The sequence below is a fragment of the Lytechinus pictus genome, chromosome 8, assembly GCF_037042905.1.
Source record: "Lytechinus pictus isolate F3 Inbred chromosome 8, Lp3.0, whole genome shotgun sequence".
NCBI lineage: Eukaryota > Metazoa > Echinodermata > Echinoidea > Temnopleuroida > Toxopneustidae > Lytechinus > Lytechinus pictus.
The window spans coordinates 32,633,079-32,654,538 of NC_087252.1; the positions used below are offsets into that span (position 1 = coordinate 32,633,079).

Here is a 21,460-nt window from a genome sequence, read left to right on the forward strand (position 1 = left end):
AAGGAGGCTATACAAAATATCAAAGGTAACAACGAAAGAGTGACACAAATTAGAATAAGTGATAATAGTAATAATAAAAAACAAAACAAAAAAAATAATAATAATAACAATATGGTTACAATAATTGTGATAATGAGGGAGGAACTGAGAAGCAAATGTAGGGAGAGAGGGGGGGGGGGTGCAGGTACAATTGGAGGTGCAAAGAGGAGCATGGCAGGTGCGGGAAAAGGTCGGCAGGCAAGTTGTATCCTGGGAGGTTAAAAAAAAAGTTTTTGTTGTATATAGTTTTGGTTATATGGTATACCTCTGTCCGAGACAGTATTTCGACTAACCTCTTCCTTTTCTTTATATTCATGTTATTCTCTTTAAAACAGCATCTTTTCATTAGTTTCTCCATTTCCCATCTAAGTTTTCCCACTTTCGCTTCGGATTCTGTCATCCAATCTTTCTTCATCTTCTTATTCTCGTTTGTCTCTTTCTATGCGAATGACCTGTGAAACTCAATAATGTATTTAGTCTGGGACGCGCCAGTAATATAAACAAATTTAGAAAAGAGTAATGGAGATTTATCATCATGTTCTCTCCAATCAGAGAGAGAAGGGGGGGGGGTCAAATAAACCACTACGATTTTGAAGAAAGGACCCCCCCCCCCTCCGTGATCGACACAATGCCCTTCAATTTCATCAGCTTTGTTTTACTAAACAATATAGGTTTCCCTGTTATACATAATTATTTAGTACGAGAAGACCAATTTTGAAAAATTATCTGATTATGAATGTTTTGTCATCATGATATTAGACATTAATGCGGAAAGGTGCTCGAATACTAATGGTGTATATGTTTTTATTTTCTTTATTCTGCGTTCCCTTAACACAACAATGATTTAATATGAATTAGATCTCATAAACAGAAAGATCATTATTAAAATCAAATAATCTTATATTGTTTTCTTATTGTTTTTTTAGTTCACATAACAACGTGAGGAAACATAAAATAGGATATACTTTTCATTGATATAAAATAAATATTGGAGCGCGGGGTTGTCATTTTTTAGGGGGCTTTACATATAGTGGATCACAACAAATTTACATTAATGAATAGACTAAGCGAAACATTACACAAGGGTGACGAAACATTTATGAATAGAAATAAAGGTTCATCATTTTTTTTTACTATAAAGAGACCACCATGCTTTTGCAGCATTGCTGAAAGGGTCGTAATGAATCACAATACACGAGGGTCGAGGGGGCCTTGCCCCCCCCCCCCGTTAAAAATAAAAGGAGGAAGAGGGGGGAGAAGAAAAGATAAAAAAGAGAGAGAAAGAGGGGGGAAAGGAAGAGAAGGGGGGGGGGGAAGCTAAATTGATGTCTAACTAAGGGGCACCAAATTGATGTTCAAACCAGGGGGGCGCCAAATTGATGTTTGGACGAGGGGGGGGGGACACCACAATGATAATCGAACTAGGGGGCGCCGAATTGAGGTTCAAGGTAGGGGGTGCCCAGTTGATGTTCGAACGGGGGGGGGCGCCAAATTGATCCAAAACTAGGGGGCGCCGAGTTGATGTTCGAACTAGGGGGCGCTAAATTTATGTTCGAACTGTGGGGCGCCAAATTGATGTTCGAACTAGGGGGCGCCGAAAGGATGTTCGAACTAGGGGGCGCCAAATTGATGTTTTAACTAGGAGGTGCCGAATTGATGTTTGAACTAGGGGGGGGGGGGGCAGATGGATGTTCGAACTTGGGGGGGGGGGCAAATTGATGCTCAAGCTAGGGGGTGCCAAATGGATGTTCAAACTAGGGGGTGCCAAATGGATGTTCAAACTAGGGGGCGCCAAAATGATGTTCGATTTAGGGGGTGCCAAATTGATGTTCAAACTAGGGGGGGGGGCGCCAAATAATGTTCGACCTATGAGTTGGGCGCCAAATTGACCTTGAATTCAGGGGAGGGAGGTGGGTGCCATATTGATGTTCGACCTTTTGAAGGCCAATTTGATGTTTGACCGGAGGCGACAAATTCATGTTTCGGGGGGGGGGGGGGCAAACTCATATTTTACATTGGGGTGCCAAATTCATGTTTGACCGAGGGCGCTAAATTGACCTTAAACTTAGGGGGGCGCCATGCAAAGTCATGTTCGACTGGGGGCGCAAAATTGCTCGTAATGCCTGGTTATAGCGAGATACATGCCCTGCCCCCACCCCCTAAAAAATTAAATGCGGCTGAATTAATCTATCCCGTTTTTACGATAATAAAAAAAAAAACAATATGCTCGCGATTTAAGTCTGTTTAACGAGATAGGTATCCTGTTCAAGATCACAAAAAAGGATTGAATATAAAACTCAGCTGGCTCTACGCGCTCTCAATATTTAACTAGTGAGCAACGTTTCCTCTTCATAGATCCCACATACATAAGTCCTTAAATGTTATTTATTTCAGGTCAGTATACATAGGCATATCCAGGGGGCAAAGTGGCCGCTCCCCCCATGGCGATGCAAAAAAAAGGAAAGAAAAAGAAAAAACAATTACAAGAGGAATCAAAGCTTAAAATAGTCCTTCTTAAGTCGGTATATACAAAAAATTCTGCTCGCGCTTCGCGCTTGCTTTCATTAATTGTTTTTTGGGGTTACACAGTGTATTATTGATTAAAAAGACGATTAAAATGTTTTTTTTAATTGGAATATTTTTTTAAAAATCGCTCTTTCTTTCTTCGCGCTCGCCTCATTTATTTAGTAAAGAAACCCATCCTTTCCATTGTTAGAAAAAGTGCTTAGAATGTCCCATTTCGGGGTCAAAATCTAAGAGAAAAACCCGAATTTAGCTCGCGCTTCGCGCTCGGACATTTTGCTATTTAGGTATCAATCCTGTCAAAAGTGCTCAGAATGTCCGCTTGTCAGGTTGTAATATAAACTAATTCTGGCGTGCTTTCTTTCTCAAGTCTGGCGTTTCACTAAATTTCCTGCAGTGATGGTATGTTGCTACTTCTTCTCATCTCTGATTTTCTCAACAGCCTGGGCCACTTTGAAGACCGTGACCTCATCGTAGTGTTTTCCTACGATCATTAGCCCGACCGGTAAGCCCCCGAGGTAGCCCGCATTGACGCTAATGGCCGGGTGACCAGTCAGATTAAAGGCCATCGTGTTGTCCAACATTTCATAGCATTTCCTGAAGTATTCTGAAATAAAGAAAGTTAATGTCAATGTATGTAAAACAGAGAGTTAGTTGTGCTGAACATGCACGAGGAACATACGAATAAAAGGATAAGAAGCCTTTAAGGAAGAACCGAGGGTAGAATTACAGTGTCCATGCTCCAAATAAGTGAATTGGCCTTTCAACCGATTGTCAATGATATAATTTAAATAAACAAAATCATAATAAGGAATAAAACAGTCAGCAATGAGAACACTTTGCAACACCGATGATGGTGTTTGAAAATGATTGAAAACCCCCTTTATTACAATTGTGCAATTAAAGTCATGAACCATGAACACTCTAAAAATAGATGTGTCATCAAAGTATTATATTAACCAAAGGCGGTGAATACGTGTACCAAGCTAACAGGCTCCTAAATTAATCAGTCATTGATGCTGCAGTCACATTTCTCCCACGATGTTCGCACGGTGTGTGGAAACAGTCGCTTTACGGATACAGGAAGCTGATACAAAACTTATAAAACATCTGTTTTCGACTCGCTGTACGGCCATCGCAGGCAAAATGTGACTGCGCCGGATAAACCAATAGTTGTTGGATAGTTTTGACCAAATACATTTGAAAGTGATCAGTGATGCGGCCGCGGTCACATCGCGAAAAGGTAACCACCTCCAGAGCGACCGAATTTATTACAACACGCCATCGGTCAGTTTGAAGTCGTTTGTGTTACTGAGCATTAACATGCAATATTCGAACTAAACATACCAGACAATGGGTCATTCTTGAAGATGAGCTTAGAAGCTGTGAATGGTATGGTCGGCATTGCCAGAACGTCCACCGTCTCGAATACCTTGTCATAGGCTTGACGGAGCGTGAACACCAAGTTACGACCTCGACAGTAGACCTGCCCTTTGTAGTGCTTTTGGAGGTATTCACCTTGGAGCATGTATACCTGTGTGACGGAATAACGATTTATACAATCCATGATCTTGCTCAACGATTGGTCAAAAGTTGATCACGTGATGAAATCTTGGTAAACGATTGGTCAAAAGTTAATCACGTGATGAAATCTTGGTAAACGATTGGTCAAAAGTTAATCACGTGATGAAATCTTGGTAAACGATTGGTCAAAAGTTAATCACGTGATGAAATCTTAGTAAATGATTGGTCAAAGCCTAATGACACAATGAAAGCAATTTGGTCCATTACGTTGCAATGGTCGAGTTTACATTTCACAAACCCTTCCCCTAGTCAACATGTCTTTTAGGACGAGAAGATGGAAGGGGGGGGGGGGGTTCCGAAATAAAAGTAAGTACAAAATATAATTTCACATGGCATCATGGGCATGACTCTATTGTTTTTTTTTCTGATGAGATGGCAGAAACTCGTTTACTTTCAGTATTAAGTAATAACAGACAGATGCATTGGATTTCGCAATTAAGAACACCTGTCAGTCCAGAAGTACGATATGTAGGAAAGCTGCTCGCATATGACGTCATAAATCAAATAATTAAAATATTAATAACTTCCTTATTCTTTGATGGATTTTTCTAAAACCATCGGCAATATTTTTTATTATTTTATTTTGCTATTTTAATCATTTTGTCAGGGGGAACTTCTCCTTTAAACAAAAAGAATGAAGAAATAATTGAATCGACATATAAATGAATGAATAAAATAAATGAATAAATGAACAAATAATCAACAAACACATTAAAAATTATATATAGATTAATGATCAGATGAACAAAATAAATTTTGCAATGTTACCTTCATTGAGTTAGAGAGGTCATCTACTCTTGAAGAAAACATTTTCCCCAATGCTATTGCGAAGCTGGTCGGATAATAACCAACATGGCCTATGCCACAACCTATTTTGAAGTGAAAGAGAATTATAAGTCGAAAATTGAAAATTATCTTGCATTAGAATGGATGAAATAGGTCAGTTGCCTATCTGGATATCAGTTTTCAAGTTTGATACTTCTAGCGGGAGGGACAGATTCTAAGAATCAAGTAAATTCATTAAGATTTGATGAATATAGAAGGATTCTCTTTCTTGAAATCCGTCTGAACCGCAAAGCTTTCGCGCTCTGCACGGGAAGTGGGGGATATTCTGCATGCACAGACCGCCAGTTTTGCATATAGGCAAAATATCTCATGTACTTTGGCTAATTAAGGAGGGCATTTCATCAATATTTTTGGTCCGAGTTGTCAGATCTGACAACATTCCTTCATTATGATTGGCAGAGAAGCGCTGTTACCATGGTTACTATGTTAACTATCGGATGATATAGAGTACCGACGCGATGACGTCAGTTGCCATGGTGTAATGGCGGCCTGGTTCTAAACAAATGAACCCGCCGGATGAAAGCGTGTGTTTCTCATAGGAGAAAATTGCTGCTATCGGAATTTGATCGCTTGCAGGCTATTTTGTCAGACGAGCGAAAGTCATTTGAAAATACAAATGCGTACAGACGATCGTCAGCTGCGACTCTGTTTAGAACCAGCCCACCAAGACACCATGGCAACTGACGTCTGACAAGTTCTTCCATGAAAAACTTGGAGTCTAGTCTTCGCCCTAGAAATGGTCTTACAGTGTCAAATTTGAGTGTGATCATGCCATAGCAGACTATGCTGCTGGTAGACTGGGGAGGGGGATGGGGGGGGGGGGGGGGGTCTCACCCTCTCTACACCCAACCCAAACCTCAACCCCGATCACGGCCACGGCACTAATGTCCGTGAGCTATAGGCATCTATTAATCCACATTACTCTTTTATCCTATATTAAAATAAATGTAAATGCTATGTGCATTCTTTGAAACTATGTATAGCTCATCCAAAAAAAAAAAAAGGAAACACTGATAAGGGAGTGGGATAGTACGTTTGAAAGGCCTATTTTGTTCAATCGAACTTATGTGGTTCTAAGGGCATACATGTCAAATATAATGAAAGAGAATGTAGCGACCGAGTAAAAATATATTAAATGCTTCTCAATTTGGCTAATCAATCCTTACTATGTAACAAAAAAGAACTAATAGAGTAAACCAAGTATGAAAGCGGGATGAGTGATTGTAATGATGTGGTGGGTGAATGGATGTTATATTACTTACTTCCTAGTCGGCACACATGTTCATAAGCCCCTTCTGCGATTGCTCCCATAAAAATATTGCTGGCTGTAGGAGATATCAAAAGGGAAGAGTTTCAGAAAGGTTTGTTTTTATGTAAATTCTGAGTTACAAAATATCTAAGGCGAAGGGTGAAAAAATGTCTTAAGTTTCTTTAAACAAAAATTCTGACAACTAAAGAAAGACAGTGAGGAAGAGAAGGGGTGGGTGGGAGAGAGAGAGGGGGGGGGGAGAGGGGGATGCAAAGACAAACATATTTTATACTTTCCCGTCAAAATTACTTTTGAAAACATATAAAACACGTCATCACTCTAATTCGCGAGGGGGGGGGGGGGCATAATAAATTATTTTCTCTTTTCTTTTGTCTTTTTGAAAACAAATGTTGTATTCTCCATTGAATTTGGACACTTTTGTGGAAAAAGAAATATTGGAAATGATAACAAAAATCTGGACTAATATATCAATTGAACTAACTTAAAATCAATCATGCCAATGAACAATAAGCCAGTTCACGGTTAGCTCATGATCAACTTTTCTCAAATGACCTTTGTGATTTTTCATTAGGATAAGCACTATCATTTTCAAATGTAGATGTTGCGTAAGCTTTACCGGTAGAGTATTCAAATTCTAAGAACAAAAGGCATTGCATAGACCAGGTGACTAGAATAGTACATCGGGGATAAAGTTTGGAAATCTGTTTTATTGTCTGCTTTTGGCACATTTGACTATTGTTTAGGCTACTGCCAAATACCAGTGATTATGAACGCTCTAATTACTCTTCAGCTTGGATGTGATCGAATGAATATTTTGAAAGGAATACATGAATAATCATCAAATCACAAATGCCTATGTCAGTGAATTTGAAAGACACCGCCTTCATGGCTTATCTCAAATGACCCTTTTCTGCTCGTGCGCAGTTTACAACCGTGAACAGGCTTATTGATTAACTATTGAAAATAGCTTGCAATCGCTCACTTGAATTGTCAAATTACATTTTGTATGCAGGGGAACAGATACATCTTTTACAACAGCTCCCTCTGCGGTTAGTTTGTTAAGGGTTTCCTTCACTAATTTGTTGACGGCTTCATCTGCTCCTTTCATAGAAAATCCCTCAGATAGGAGTCCTACTTTTAGTCCCTCGATGCTTGCGTTTTCCATCTTAAAAAGATGGAAAGAAAAAAACTTATTAACTTGTACATTAAACTAAAGATAAAACGGGCAAGTCTCGTTAAGTTCCATAAGTATCCGTCGCCCTCAGTTATTGCTCAATGTGTAATAATATAATGCAAATTCTTGTTCTGCATGGTTATTACTCCAAGTTCACCTAAAATATTCGTTCATCATTCACATGTTGAAAAACATGATAAGTGTCACTTTTAAGCAGAAATAAACTGATAATATACTTTGTGAAGAGGCCATTCTTTCACTGATAAGTTTTATTTTCATGCTTACGGTCCATTTTTCAATTCAATTCAATTGATTTAAATTTAATTCAGCTCAATTCTATATTTACTTTTCTATTTCGATTAAATTCTATTTATTCCATTCTCACTTTTGAAAAAAATCATAATAAAAAAAGCTATTATTCATATCGCTAAAATAAAATAAAATATCATGAAATTAGCAACTGTGTTGACTTTGGGTCAAAGATATGCATGCAAGAGGTCTTGCACAATCGCATCTTCCACTATTTCTAGGACGAAAATCGGGTCTATAATAACAATGGGGGTTTATTGCCAACTCGTCTACCATCAGTTCGTCTACTATCAGTTCGTCCACTATCCACATGATCTGAGTGCCAATTCGTCCACTCACCAGTTGGTGCAATAGGCATTTAGTCCACATACCATTTGGTCTAATTGGACTAAGTGTTAATTGTGCAAAATGAATGAAAATGAAATAAATATTAGACCAACTGGTTATGGGACGAAATGGCCATAGACGAAATGGTGATTAGACAAAGTAAAGGTTGGACCAAAATGCATTGGGCGAAATAGTTGTTAGACGAAATGTTGATGGATGGAATGACATTAGACTAAATGAAAGTAGACCATGCGGTGAGTGGACGATTCGGCAGAAGGCGAATTGGTAATTGACCATAATGGGGGGGGGGGGGGCCTTTTACCTCTTTTGTGTATTCAGGTACTGTTATGTGAGGGTGTTGTCTTGCGTCAAGCCCACCATCATAACCCGCAATCACCTGAAACAAAATAATGAATCGTTTTAGAAAAAAGAGAGAAAAATGTGACTTGAGCATTTGGCTGATACACTGTAAAAAAAAACTAATTTTGCAGAAAGCAATAACAGTAACTGTTTTAACTGTTTTATTTAAGGAAATTTGTAAGGTTCCATACACCAAATACCAATTTCCTGTAATTCTACATGATCTGGTAAGATTACAGGTGTTCTCGAGACTCTGCTGCAGGAACTTCTTTTATTTTAAGGATAAATTTTCTAACATTGTATTTTCGAGAGGTTCTTACGGGCCCGATTAAAAATATATGGTTCTTCACCCCCTACGGCAAGTGCAGATGGGAGAACGGTCATTGCCCCCCCCCCCAATTTTCATAACAAACAGAGAAAACAAAATAGAAGGAAAGAAAAAAAGGGTAAAAAATGATATCATTTTGTAAAAATTTTGTCAAAATTTATCACAAAATTAGATTTTGGTCTTTAGAAAGGTCGATTTTTATTTTCGCTTGATTTGTCTGCTCGCAGCTTTTTAGGACTATCATATCACCCCATGCGCAATGTCTGGCCCCGTCAACCGACATAATATTGGCAATTTGTTGTCCTGTCCGAATCCTCGGACGATCTGCTGTCTCGGCCCACCAACTTTCGACAAATACCTCTCAGCTGTCCATTGTGATTTGACTTTCATTTTCAAAGGAATTGGTGCGTGGCCCCCATTCCACAGAGGGGAGACCTTTGAAAGACCTTTCAAAGACCAAACATTAGCAAGGTCTTACGGCAGTCTCTAAGATCACTGAAATTTGCCATCTCTGTGGAATGGCTCAAAAAGGCCCCTCAAAGAGCTCAAAAAGTGATTGGTACTTCTTTTCTTACAGGGCTTAGACTAGTCCTATAGAGATCTTTGATGGTCTTTTAGAGATCTTTATGCAACTAGTGATCTTTCAGAATTCTTTCCATGGACTTTGCCTGGCCTTTCAATGATCTTTCAATGATCTCTCATGAGTCTTACAGTGATATCCGCAAAAATCTTGAGAGACTGCCGAAAGATCATGGAAAGACTAATCAGATCTTTGAAAGTTCATTTTAAGACCGCTGACAGAATTCTGAAAGACCATCAAAAGACCATTTTCCCGTAAGACCGCTGAAAGACTGTTTTGAGCCGTTTCACAAAGTTTTGGAGACCATGAAGACCACTGAATCGTGAATCAGAAATCGTGGAAGACCTCAGAGATCATTGGAAGTTCGTTGAAAGACCTTTGAAAGATCAAGCAAGTTGCATGGTCTCTTACAGCAGTCTTTCAGAGGTCTTGCTCTCTGTGGAATAGGGGTTGTAGGGACTGCGAAATCACCCTTTATACAATACCTCAAGGAGCAGAGCACAATCGTGAACCGTCCTTGCCATGGGTCCAAGGTGATCCACGGACATCTCCATACCCATCGCTCCAGTATACGGCACCAGACCGTACGTGGGCTTGAGACCGACAACCCCAGTCCATGCAGCCGGTAGACGGATCGAACCTCCTTGGTCTCCACCGATTGACATGTCAGCTTCTCCAGTCTGGACCTGTCGATGTGTGTGGGTGTTACGGTGTGTGTGTGTGTGTGGGGGGGGGGGGGGTGATTGAGTTTTATGAAAAAAGTGTGTCAATCAGACATTATGAATTTAGGTCAGGGACCGAAATATAACGTGACCTACTCTTGGAAACACTCTCAAATTTATATTCTCTATAGTCCCCACACTATTTTGATATAGATGTCACCATTTTTTCCTGGGAAGACCTGCACATGCTCTGTATTTCACTGAGCACGCGCAGTTCTACCAGGGAAAAATAGTGCAATTAAAATAATCTTTTATCACCAATATTATTATTCGGTTTATCGTCCAGTGTCCAATATTTTGTCATTTTTATATATTATCCCCTGTTTCCATGAAACTTACTATTTTGATATGGTTTCTAGTACTGTTTCTTCCTGGGCAGAACTGCACATGCTCAGTACTTGATTGAGCAAGCGCGGTTCTACCAAGAAAAAATAGTGAAAATCATCCGTTATCATCATTCGGTCTATCAATTAACCAATATTTAGTAGTATTTTCCATTGTTTCAATGGAGCTCACTATTTTAATATAATTTCACTGTTTATTTCTGGGCAGAACTGCGCAAGCTCAGTATTTCCTTGAGCATGAATGTGCAGTTCTACCAGAGAAACTATAGTGAAAACTACTTTCATCACCAATGTTGTGATTGCTATTATTCAGTGTATCACCAATTGATCAGTACAGGATTCTATTTAGAATACTCATGGATATCCAGGAAATGGATATTGTAGTAAAATCTCTTCTGTCTTTGATAAAAGATAGCGGGGACGAAAAGGGGTACTAGCAAAAGTATATCAGTGTTTTACAGCTTTGTTTTGTTAGAGGACTGTACATTTTTATTAACCTAGTGGTTAACTACTTTTATGCCTTTATGTGACAATAATTTTAACCAACCTAATCGATGCATCGGAATTAATTATTACTATTCAACAGGGTTGGACCCAGCATTGGCCAATATGGAGGGGGGAGGGAGGGGAGGGGGGGGGGTTCATCCATATTTTCCTAAATCGGAGAGCCAAAAGCCGACTTTTTTTTTTGGGAGGGGGGTGTATTCTTGTAAAGTTACTTTTAGTTTAGTATTTACTAACAAAATTAGATATCTGATGAATAGATAATGCGAGCATGAAGCTATTTTTATTGATATAGTAAACTTACAACAACAGCGCTTCCTGAACTTGACCCTGCTGCGCTTCGGGTAGGATCGTGTGGGTTTTTGACGGGTCCTTTGGCAGCAGTAGAGCTACACCCAGAAAAGCAGAGATCCTCGCATGTCGCCTTCCCGACAATAGTGCCTCCTGAAAAGAGCATATGAATATTTTATTCATAAATAATAATCAAAACGACAAGCCTGAACAGTTAACAGCGATGATGGCAATCGTAATCGTTATCATCATCATCATCATCATCAGGATCATCATCATCATCATCATCATCATCATCATCAGAATCATCATCACCATCATGATCATCATCGTCATCACAATCCTCCTCATCATAATCACCACCACCGCCATCATTTTAATCATCATCATCATCATCACATCCTCCTCTCCCTCCTCCTCCTCCTTCTCATCATCATCAACATCATCCTCCTTCTCCTCCTCATCATCATCCTCATCCTCCTCATCATCATCAACATCCATCATCATCATCTATCTGCTAGAAGCTAATTTTGCTGCGCGTGTTATTGTATCGAGATTTTTTTGTCCTAACCTGCATCTAGTATCCTAGTCACGACCGTTGCATCAAAGTCTGGTGTGAAACCTTCTAGGGCGTGGCATCCATTCATCATAGGAATCCCTGCTACAGCGACGGTATCCTTGACAGCCACTCGTTTTCCAACCAATTTACCATCACTGGCGCCCTTGATTTCACATTTCCAGTACCTTATATCATGAAAAGTACGAGGCCCTTACGATGACATGACATGTTTTTTCCCTAACTCGTTCTCTCGACTTATAAATAATTATAAGTCAAGGGGACAAGTTATAAATCGAGGCAACAAGTTATAAGTCGAGGAAAAGAGTTATAAGTCAAGGGAACGAGTTATAAGTCGGGGAACGGGCTATAAGTCGAGGGAAATATGAGTATTTCTAAGGACGAATTAGAAAAATAATGTCATGTCGCCTCAGGTGCTCAGTAGGAAAGAGACATTTATGATGATAGTTATCTTTGTGATACCATTTAATCCATATGACATTAGACAAATATGAATAATGGTTGAAAGTATCTGAAACTACCCTTAAATAAAATACACAAAACTAAAAATCGGTTTAAGTAAAAGTATATTACAGGGTTATCATCATTATCATCACCACCACCGCCGTCATCATAATTATCATCATCATCATCATCATCACCAACAGCATAACCATCATCATCATCATCTTCACCATCAACATCATCATCATCATCATCGTCATGATCATGATCATCACCATCATCGTCATCATCCATCATCATCATCATCATCACCACCATCATCAACACCATCATCATCATCATCATCATCATCACCACCACCATCATTACCATCCATCATTCCGTTGTCACTTTTACCATGCATTATATGCGTTCTCTTCTTTCCCTGGCCTGTACCCTGGAAGTCTGGGGTACTTAGTTGGCAACCTCGGCTCCGGGATATCTTCAGTCTCGTTGATTTTCTCAATGCTTCCTTCTATCTCTGCATGAAAGTGCTACAATAACGTCATAAATCAGTACTTGTAAAGTATCATATATGATTTGGACCCCTGTAGACACATAAACCACCCTTTCAGACAACCCCCCTCCCAGCCCAAATGATACTACTACTACTACCACTACTACTACTACTACTACTACTACTACTACTACTACTACTACAACTACTACTACTACTACTACTACTACTACTACTACTACTACTACTACTACTACTACTACTACTACTACTACTACTACTACTATTATACTGCTACTACTACTACTACTACTACTACTGATAATAATAATAATAATAATGATAATGGTAATAATAATATAATAATAATATAAAAAAATCTATAAAACAAATCTGACCGAGGGAGGGGGGGGGGGGTGCTATCCCTATCCATTCTTCAGAAGTCGTTTGTCTACGTATTGTTACCAACATATTTTCAGAGTTTGAAATTATAGTTCATTAGTGAACTATAATTTTAATTTATGAAAATATAGTCTGTTGTTCATATGAATATTACCGCTATATGATATCATCAAGGTTATATTTCTGCATGTTGCTGTCAGGCTCGTTCAAACCAAATAAAATCAAATGAAATCCTGATTAATGTTATATCAAGTTTTGTAATTCTCCTAATTAATCAAAATATGATTTTTTTTTCAAATAAGTTGAAAACAAATTGATATGGATATTCTGCCAAATATCTTTATAGCCTACATTGCCATTATTTACAAAAATTTGCGATTTGTTCAAATTCAAGTTGAATTTCAATTCAACTCCAATTTTTAAAAACATTTGATAAAAACACATTGGATAAAAACATGTAATTCAAAATAAAATAAAACAATTCAATAATATATATACATCATGGTATCGATCGATAGTGTATTGATTAGGTATAGCTGTAAAAAAACCCATAGAGGTCTTGTCAAGACAGCTCCCTTAATAGCATAAGATTTGATCAAATAATGAAAGCGAAGAACAAATACAATGAATATTCATTAAATAAAAATGAATTGCATCTTGCACCAAGACAAACCCCAGAACAAATATGAAGGATGGGGGGGGGGGGGTGAAAAGCAGAAGGGGCGGCTGAGATAAGAAAGAAGACAAAAATAATTTAAAATTCAACGAGAGTCACATTAATTTTTGATCAAAAATAGCTTTAGATGCTGGTATAAAATGAAATTGAAGTTATACATATAAAGGATGGGGGGGGGGGGGGGGTGAAAAGCAGAAGGGGGGGGGGTCGGCTGAGAGTAGAAAGAAGACAAAAATCATTTAAAATTCAACGAGAGTCACGTTTGATCATAAATAGCTTTAGATGGTGCTTAAATCTGTTATAAAATGAAATTGAAGTTATACATATAAAGGATGGGGGGGGGGGGTGAAAAGCAGAAGGGGGGTCGGCTGAGAGTATAAAGAAGACAAAATCATTTAAAATTCAACGAGAGTCACGTTTGATCATAAATAGCTTTAGATGGTGCTTAAATCTGTTATAAAATGAAATTGAAGTTATACATATAAAGGATGGGGGGGGGGGGGGGTGAAAAGCAGAAGGGGGGTCGGCTGAGAGTATAAAGAAGACAAAATCATTTAAAATTCAACGAGAGTCACGTTTGATCATAAATAGCTTTAGATGGTGCTTAAATCTGTTATAAAATGAAATTGAAGTTATACATATAAAGGATGGGGGGGGGGGGGGGGTGAAAAGCAGAAGGGGTGTCGGCTGAGAGTATAAAGAAGACAAAATCATTTAAAATTCAACGAGAGTCACGTTTGATCATAAATAGCTTTAGATGGTGCTTAAATCTGTTATAAAATGAAATTGAAGTTATACATATAAAGGATGGGGGGGGGGGGTGAAAAGCAGAAGGGGGGTCGGCTGAGAGTATAAAGAAGACAAAATCATTTAAAATTCAACGAGAGTCACGTTTGATCATAAATAGCTTTAGATGGTGCTTAAATCTGTTATAAAATGAAATTGAAGTTATACATATAAAGGATGGGGGGGGGGGTGAAAAGCAGAAGGGGGGTCGGCTGAGAGTATAAAGAAGACAAAATCATTTAAAATTCAACGAGAGTCACGTTTGATCATAAATAGCTTTAGATGGTGCTTAAATCTGTTATAAAATGAAATTGAAGTTATACATATAAAGGATGGGGGGGGGGGGTGAAAAGCAGAAGGGGGGTCGGCTGAGAGTATAAAGAAGACAAAATCATTTAAAATTCAACGAGAGTCACGTTTGATCATAAATAGCTTTAGATGGTGCTTAAATCTGTTATAAAATGAAATTGAAGTTATACATATAAAGGATGGGGGGGGGGGGGTGAAAAGCAGAAGGGGGGTCGGCTGAGAGTATAAAGAAGACAAAATCATTTAAAATTCAACGAGAGTCACGTTTGATCATAAATAGCTTTAGATGGTGCTTAAATCTGTTATAAAATGAAATTGAGGGTATACATGTAGGGAGTGAATTCCAGATTGTTAGGAGCATGATGCCTACGTGAATAAAAAGCAAATTCTGTATTCACATTCCATCCGTGGTATTGATTCCTATTTCTAGTATTATAAGTATGGATTGAACTGTTTTTTTACAAACATATCCGTTATGTATTCAGGAAGTTCAGTGTTTACATGTTTGAATATGAGTATTGCGCACATATAGTCATTTAACTGGTACACATCTAATATATTGAGTTTTTTAAATAGTGGACTAGAATAGGTTTGATAATGAGAAAGTGTAATTATTCCGACAACCCTCTTTTGCAGGAGGTATAAACATTTAAGTTTGATTGGATGGGTATTTGCCCAGACAATTTCACAGTAACTGAGATTTGGTAAAATTAGAGTAATGTACAACATTAGCAAAACGGTTTGAGGCAAAACATGGCGAAGTTTGCTGATGACACCAACATTTCTAAAAAAATGTTTTGTTAATTTGAGCTATATGAGTTTTCCAATATAAATCTTCATTATTAGTAATACCTAAGAATTTGGTAGAAATATCACGTCTGATAAAGTTTCCTGACATTTCCAATTTAAATGAAACATAAATTCGACATTCCATTGATCGAATATTTACCCGAGACAAAGCATTAATTTTAGGCCAGATTTTGCAAAACATGTATTTCATATCTCTTCTAAAATTCCTTCCAAGTCATTTTGTGGCCCCAACTACGAGATTCGAATTTGGTAAATTTTAAAAACTATTACTACAAAAACTGATAAGATAAATCAATACCTTAGTTGTCAAGCTATGACGCAATTATTGTTCAGTTCCACAGTGCTCTCATCTACCAATGGCGGTAAAAACATTTACTTACCTTAAGTTCATCGTCTTCCAGATGAAGGCCCATATCTCGAGCAATATCGGATAGCTGAACACGGGTTGGGCATCTTACCATAGGACTAGAATATAACTCTGTGATGTTACACATAGATAAAGAAACGGAGGGGGGGGGGGGGGGGTCCATAATTAGTGAAGACGGAATCGCACGCATGATTCGTGTTTTCATAAATAAAATTTAATAACTATGCCTTTAAAAAACATTGCACTACTGAAGAAATCTACAAAAATAATGTCATATTCATAATAAGTATTTTGGTGAGGATGTTTGCATAATCGAAATTTTGTTTCAAGTAGATACAATTGACCACGGGTCCGTGACGAATATGATTGTTGATTGTCGCTTTCACCAGAGGTTGAGCGAAATGAACGGCCCAGCCGTTTGTAACAATTATTTTTTTAATTATGATATATCGACTATTATATTCTAGTCACGTATGACTCCAACGTAGTCATTACCAGGGGCGGAAATCTCAAAAGGTAGGGGGACACAGGGGCGGATCCAGCCTTCGCCAATAGGGGGGGGGGGGGGCGGAAATTTGTTTCAGCCATATTTTTCCCGATCGGCAGCTCGAAGATGATTTGTGTTTGTTTCTTTGAAGGGGTAGTCCTCATTAGTCACTTCTTAGCTTCATTCTTATAAATTCATATATAATATCATTATCCTTATTTATATATAGCTAATTTTTGGAAATTTTATGTATTTTTTCCTCAAATTTGAACATTCTGGGCAATGTTTGTTATCCTGAAAAAATGTGTATGCAACTTAATAATTACTACAAACGCAAAGCGCGAGCAGAAATGAACTGATGGAAAAAATACCTGTTAAAAACTGCGTGCAGTTAGCATTTAACAATCAAATAATGCGAGCGCGAAGCGTATCCTGATTTTTTTTACATTTTCACGTAAAGAATGGAAATTCTAAGCACTAAGCTTTTTGTAACTCAAGCAGAATAGGTATACGAGTAGACAATTGATGCGAGCGCGAAGCGCGAGCGGAAAATTTCAAGATTTAGTCCTATAATATTTACTGAACGAAACACTCTCACTAGCGTACCTACGGGCAGTCTGCCCCCCTGACGAGTCACAACCCATGCAAGGGACATATCTCTGCCCCCCCTGACGAGTCATGAAGCCCTTTTTGTACGAAATCCTTTATTTGTGGTTGAAGACCTTTTTTTTTTGCTTGTCAAATTTTTTGGCGGACGAATTTGTAAATCATGAAAAGGATGAGTATTAATAATGCGTGCGCAAAGCGCGAGCAGAAAATTTTTATATACGTTTTGAATTGGTACCTGTTGAAAAAGTACCTGTTAAGGACTGCTTGCACTTAGCCATGAAGGCGTTACATATTTCAACAATCAAAAAATGCGAGCGCGAAGCGCGAGCTGAAATATTTTGAAAATTTCTAAAGAAAGAATGAAAATTTTAATCAATTTTTGTAATCGTGAACACTAAATAGCTATATAATTCAATAATTGATGCGAGCGCGAAGCGCGAGAAAAAAAATCGAGATTTAGACCTAAAAATGGGCCACTCTGTTCATGTTTTGTAAACAGCCATAGGCTGATTGAGGGCTTTTTACCGTGTTTAAATAAAATAAATCAATCAAAATCAATGTTTTGTAAATCATGAAAAGGATGAGTAATAGGGGGTCTTCCTACATTAATAATGCGAGCTCAAAGCGCGAGCAGAAAATGTTTGATATTGTGATCTGAAACTGGATAATGATTTAAATAGAGAACAAGTTGAGTATTTGAATAAACATGTGCGCGCGTGTTTCATATTTAGACCTAGAATCTAGGCATTCTAAATACATATTTAATCATGAAAATCATGAAACTTTGATATTCCGATCTGAAAAAGAGTCAATTACGGCTTTATATTTCAAGCGCTTTGTAGGAAAATTGTAAGGTGGATATGGATCGCACTTAAAAAAAAGAGCTAAAATTTTCATTATTATTACTTTGAGTTTTGACATAGGACCGGGACATCCTTACGACATGTCATGAAAATGATGACTATCTTCCTATTCTTCTTGCTAAGCGCGAGATGAAACAAAAGGGACAATTTAATTATTAAATTAATATATTTATTAATGCCTAATGAGGGCGCGAAATCTGATGATATTATGGCATAAAAACTGGACATTTCACTTTTGTAATTATGAATAGGATGCATCAGTTAATATATTTTTAACCATTAATGCGAGCGCAAATCGCGAGCTAAAATTTTTGATAAACTGTCATGAAAAGGGAATTTTAAGTAGTTTGTTGTATAATCAATATTGAAACATACATAACTCGCCAATCAAAATGGCAGCGTGCCGCGCTAGCTGATACGTCTTGACAATCAGACCTGAAAAAAGATATTTTGAAAACTTTATGGAATACACGAAAATAATAGGTACCTGATAAATCAAAATTTGCAAGCACGCAGCGCGAGCAGCAAATGTTGATAAAATTATTCAGACCATAAAACTGACATTTTTACGGAGCACTTTTTAAAAATCCATTTGTAATCACACAAAATAATGAAAGTTCGATTTCCGAGGTGAAATATGTTTTGTATATTGACTTCCAAACTTGATATTTGAGCTCCATATTGAACAAGATATGTAAATCACCCAACAGGTAATGCGTGATCGAAGCGCGAGCGAAAATTTTATATATTGGCACGAAAGATTCTTTTCATTTTCCAAGTCTTCCCCTCATCTTATTTTGTGCACTCGTCGTCCTTCTCTTCTTTTTCTCCTCTCTTTTCTCTTCTTTTTCTTTTTTTCTTTTTTTTTGCTCCGCCAATAGGGGGGGGGGGGGGCTCGGCCCCCTGGATCCGCCTATGGGGACAAGGGGCGGAAAAATCTAACAAGCAGAAAAAAGGTTATCATCCAAAAAGTACGGTCATCTCTACCCAACTCGTCCCAAAATACATGTTTTATTTCGATTTAGAATGATGTATTTCTTACCATCATAAAAGACAAAAAATAGTAGGGGGGACATTTGATATTGTGTCCCCCCTACTATTTTGAGTAGGGGGGACACGTTCCCCCTGGGATTTCCGCCCATGGTCATTACTGACTAGACACTAAAATTATGACGAGACATATCCCTTGCAACCTGAGACCGGTGACTATTGAATTAAGTCATTTTAAGTTGTCTACTAGGACTATATTAAGGAGGGGAGGAGTCGGGGGGGGGGGGGGGGGGCGCTGTCCCCTTCGTAGTGTACGTGTCCCAATTTAGGTACATGTACGTTATCGGGGTTATAAGTTGCTGTTTGTGCCCATGTGTATTTATAGTTATAATCTAGTTAATAAGATAGATATAATAGCTCAGATAGCTTACTCTTTGAATCTTGTATTTGACTGTACCTCTCTGCTCCCGTACTATCTGTCATGACTGCGGATATATAGGCTATATATAATTCTTGCGAACCTGGTTGTTGTTTTCGTGTTGATCGATGCTGCCTGCTAGAAGCTTTCAAATGATTCCTAGATCGTGTAGCTTTCAAGAATCCTGAATATATCATTGGCAATGAACTTCATGCTGTGCTTTATCGATGTTAAAAGGGACAATGTTCCTCTGCCTTGAACTTTTACCCTTTTACATTATTAATGACAATCGTGGACTTTGATCCTCTTTGAACACACTCAGGATATATTTCATATTATGTGAGCACATGAGTATTGTATTGTGAGCGAGAGTAAAATTCCGGATGCCCAGGGGAGTCGATCCCCTGGCCTGCTCTCTCCAAAATTCAAAACAGAATTTTGTGAAGTTGCGAACGAAGTGCTACGATTTTTTTTTGATATATGTGTTAAATGGTATTTTAAGCTTTCCAATGCCTTTTAAAACATATATGCCTATTGGCATTGCTATTATTATAAAGTTTTAAGTTGCCAAAATTGACAGCTCAGCCTCCAATGACACGAATAAAGGGAATAAAAGGAGAGAAAAAGGAATAAAAGATATATAAACCCCTAAAAAATGATTGGAAATCTGAGTTTGGCCGTTAATTTCTCCCAACTCCCAATTTAACACAATACATATTTGACATCATTCAAAAGATCATTTAATTCTTTATAAAATGACACCATGCTTGTTATGATCATGCCATCACGAAAAGAGCAGGATTCAAAAGTGTTGGATGAGGTCTGAATTGAAAAGCTGCAAAACGAGCAGAAATAGTCATGAAGGGTCATTACAGAACATGATTCTTTCGTCTGTGTCAATAGAGATGAAAATCCATTCAAATCAAGCCCCTGCTTCTTCATTTTTTATGTTTTGTTGTGGTTTACGTAGTGATGGTTCTGTGAGATAACATGGTTTGAGTCGTGGTTTGAAATACCCATGCATGTTTGTTTGTTTGTGTTTGCTTGTGCAGAGGTGTGTTTGATTACATGTAAATGTTGATGTTAAGGTGCATGAAAACAAAAGAAACTGCCGAGAAACACACTCATCACCACGGAAAAAAAGAACAGTGACTTTCAATATTGTGTTATTTTGCAACTTTTGATTTTTGACTTTGCCCCACATTTCAAGGCACTGCACCTCCATGTGAACCATTCTCATATTATGTATGGAGTCATTTTAAAGAGAATTAAGTGATTTATTCATTGATATCAATCACACATTAATATTCACTAAAACCGATGAGGGATTATCCATCAAAGTAATACCTTGGTCACATTTGCTACGGCCGCCGTAGATTCTAAAATTTCTACGGCGAGTAGCAATTCTACGGTCGCCTCAGAATTTCCACGGCCACTTACTCTAGCGGTCACATATGTTACGGTCGCCGCACGGCGTATTTTTTAATTCATGGAGAAAAAAAATCTGCGGCTGACGTAAGTCCTTGAAATCATGACGTACGGTCGCCCTAGTGCGACCCTGCGCTGGCCGTAGGTTTTGGACAAATACTACGGCAGACGCAAGGTGGCCGCAAGGCGCCCTCACGGCGGCCGCAGGGGGACTATACAGTGAGTATACCATGAAAGAAGAGAAAGAGAAAAGGGAGAAAAGAAAGAGAGAAGGAAACAAGAAAAAGAGAAAAGGAGAGAAGAGAAAAGGGGAAAGGGGGAGTAATAAAAGTGTGGGGGGGGGGGCAAATTGATGCTCGACCTAGGAAGGGGGGGGTCACCAAATTAATGTTTGACACTGATCTGAATATTATACGATCAGTAATGTTCGACCTAGGAAGGAGGGGGGGGGGCAAATCGACCTTTGGGGTGATTCGCGCTCGCATCGAATGATTAGTGAGATGGACATCATGTTAATGATTACCTAATGATTACCTAAATTGCGTAGAATGTCTAGTTTTGGAACGGAATATAAAAAAGGTTCAGCTCGCGCTTCGC

General features: G+C 38.3%; 1 protein-coding gene across 1 annotated transcript; it reads right to left on the reverse strand.

Moving 5' to 3' along the window:
- Positions 1-2,053: 2,053 nt before the first annotated feature.
- LOC129266121 (amidase-like) lies at positions 2,054-19,672 on the reverse strand. Its single transcript, XM_064103946.1, has 12 exons — positions 19,449-19,672; positions 16,082-16,179; positions 12,619-12,755; positions 11,773-11,945; positions 11,215-11,354; positions 9,826-10,026; positions 8,395-8,469; positions 7,262-7,427; positions 6,255-6,317; positions 4,915-5,015; positions 3,910-4,096; positions 2,054-3,169 (listed from the first exon to the last, which is right to left on the reverse strand). Exons 1-12 carry the CDS (start codon positions 19,630-19,632, stop codon positions 2,973-2,975), a joined length of 1,722 nt encoding a protein of 573 aa, XP_063960016.1. The 5' UTR covers positions 19,633-19,672; the 3' UTR covers positions 2,054-2,972.
- Between the last annotated feature and the right edge of the window lie 1,788 nt (positions 19,673-21,460).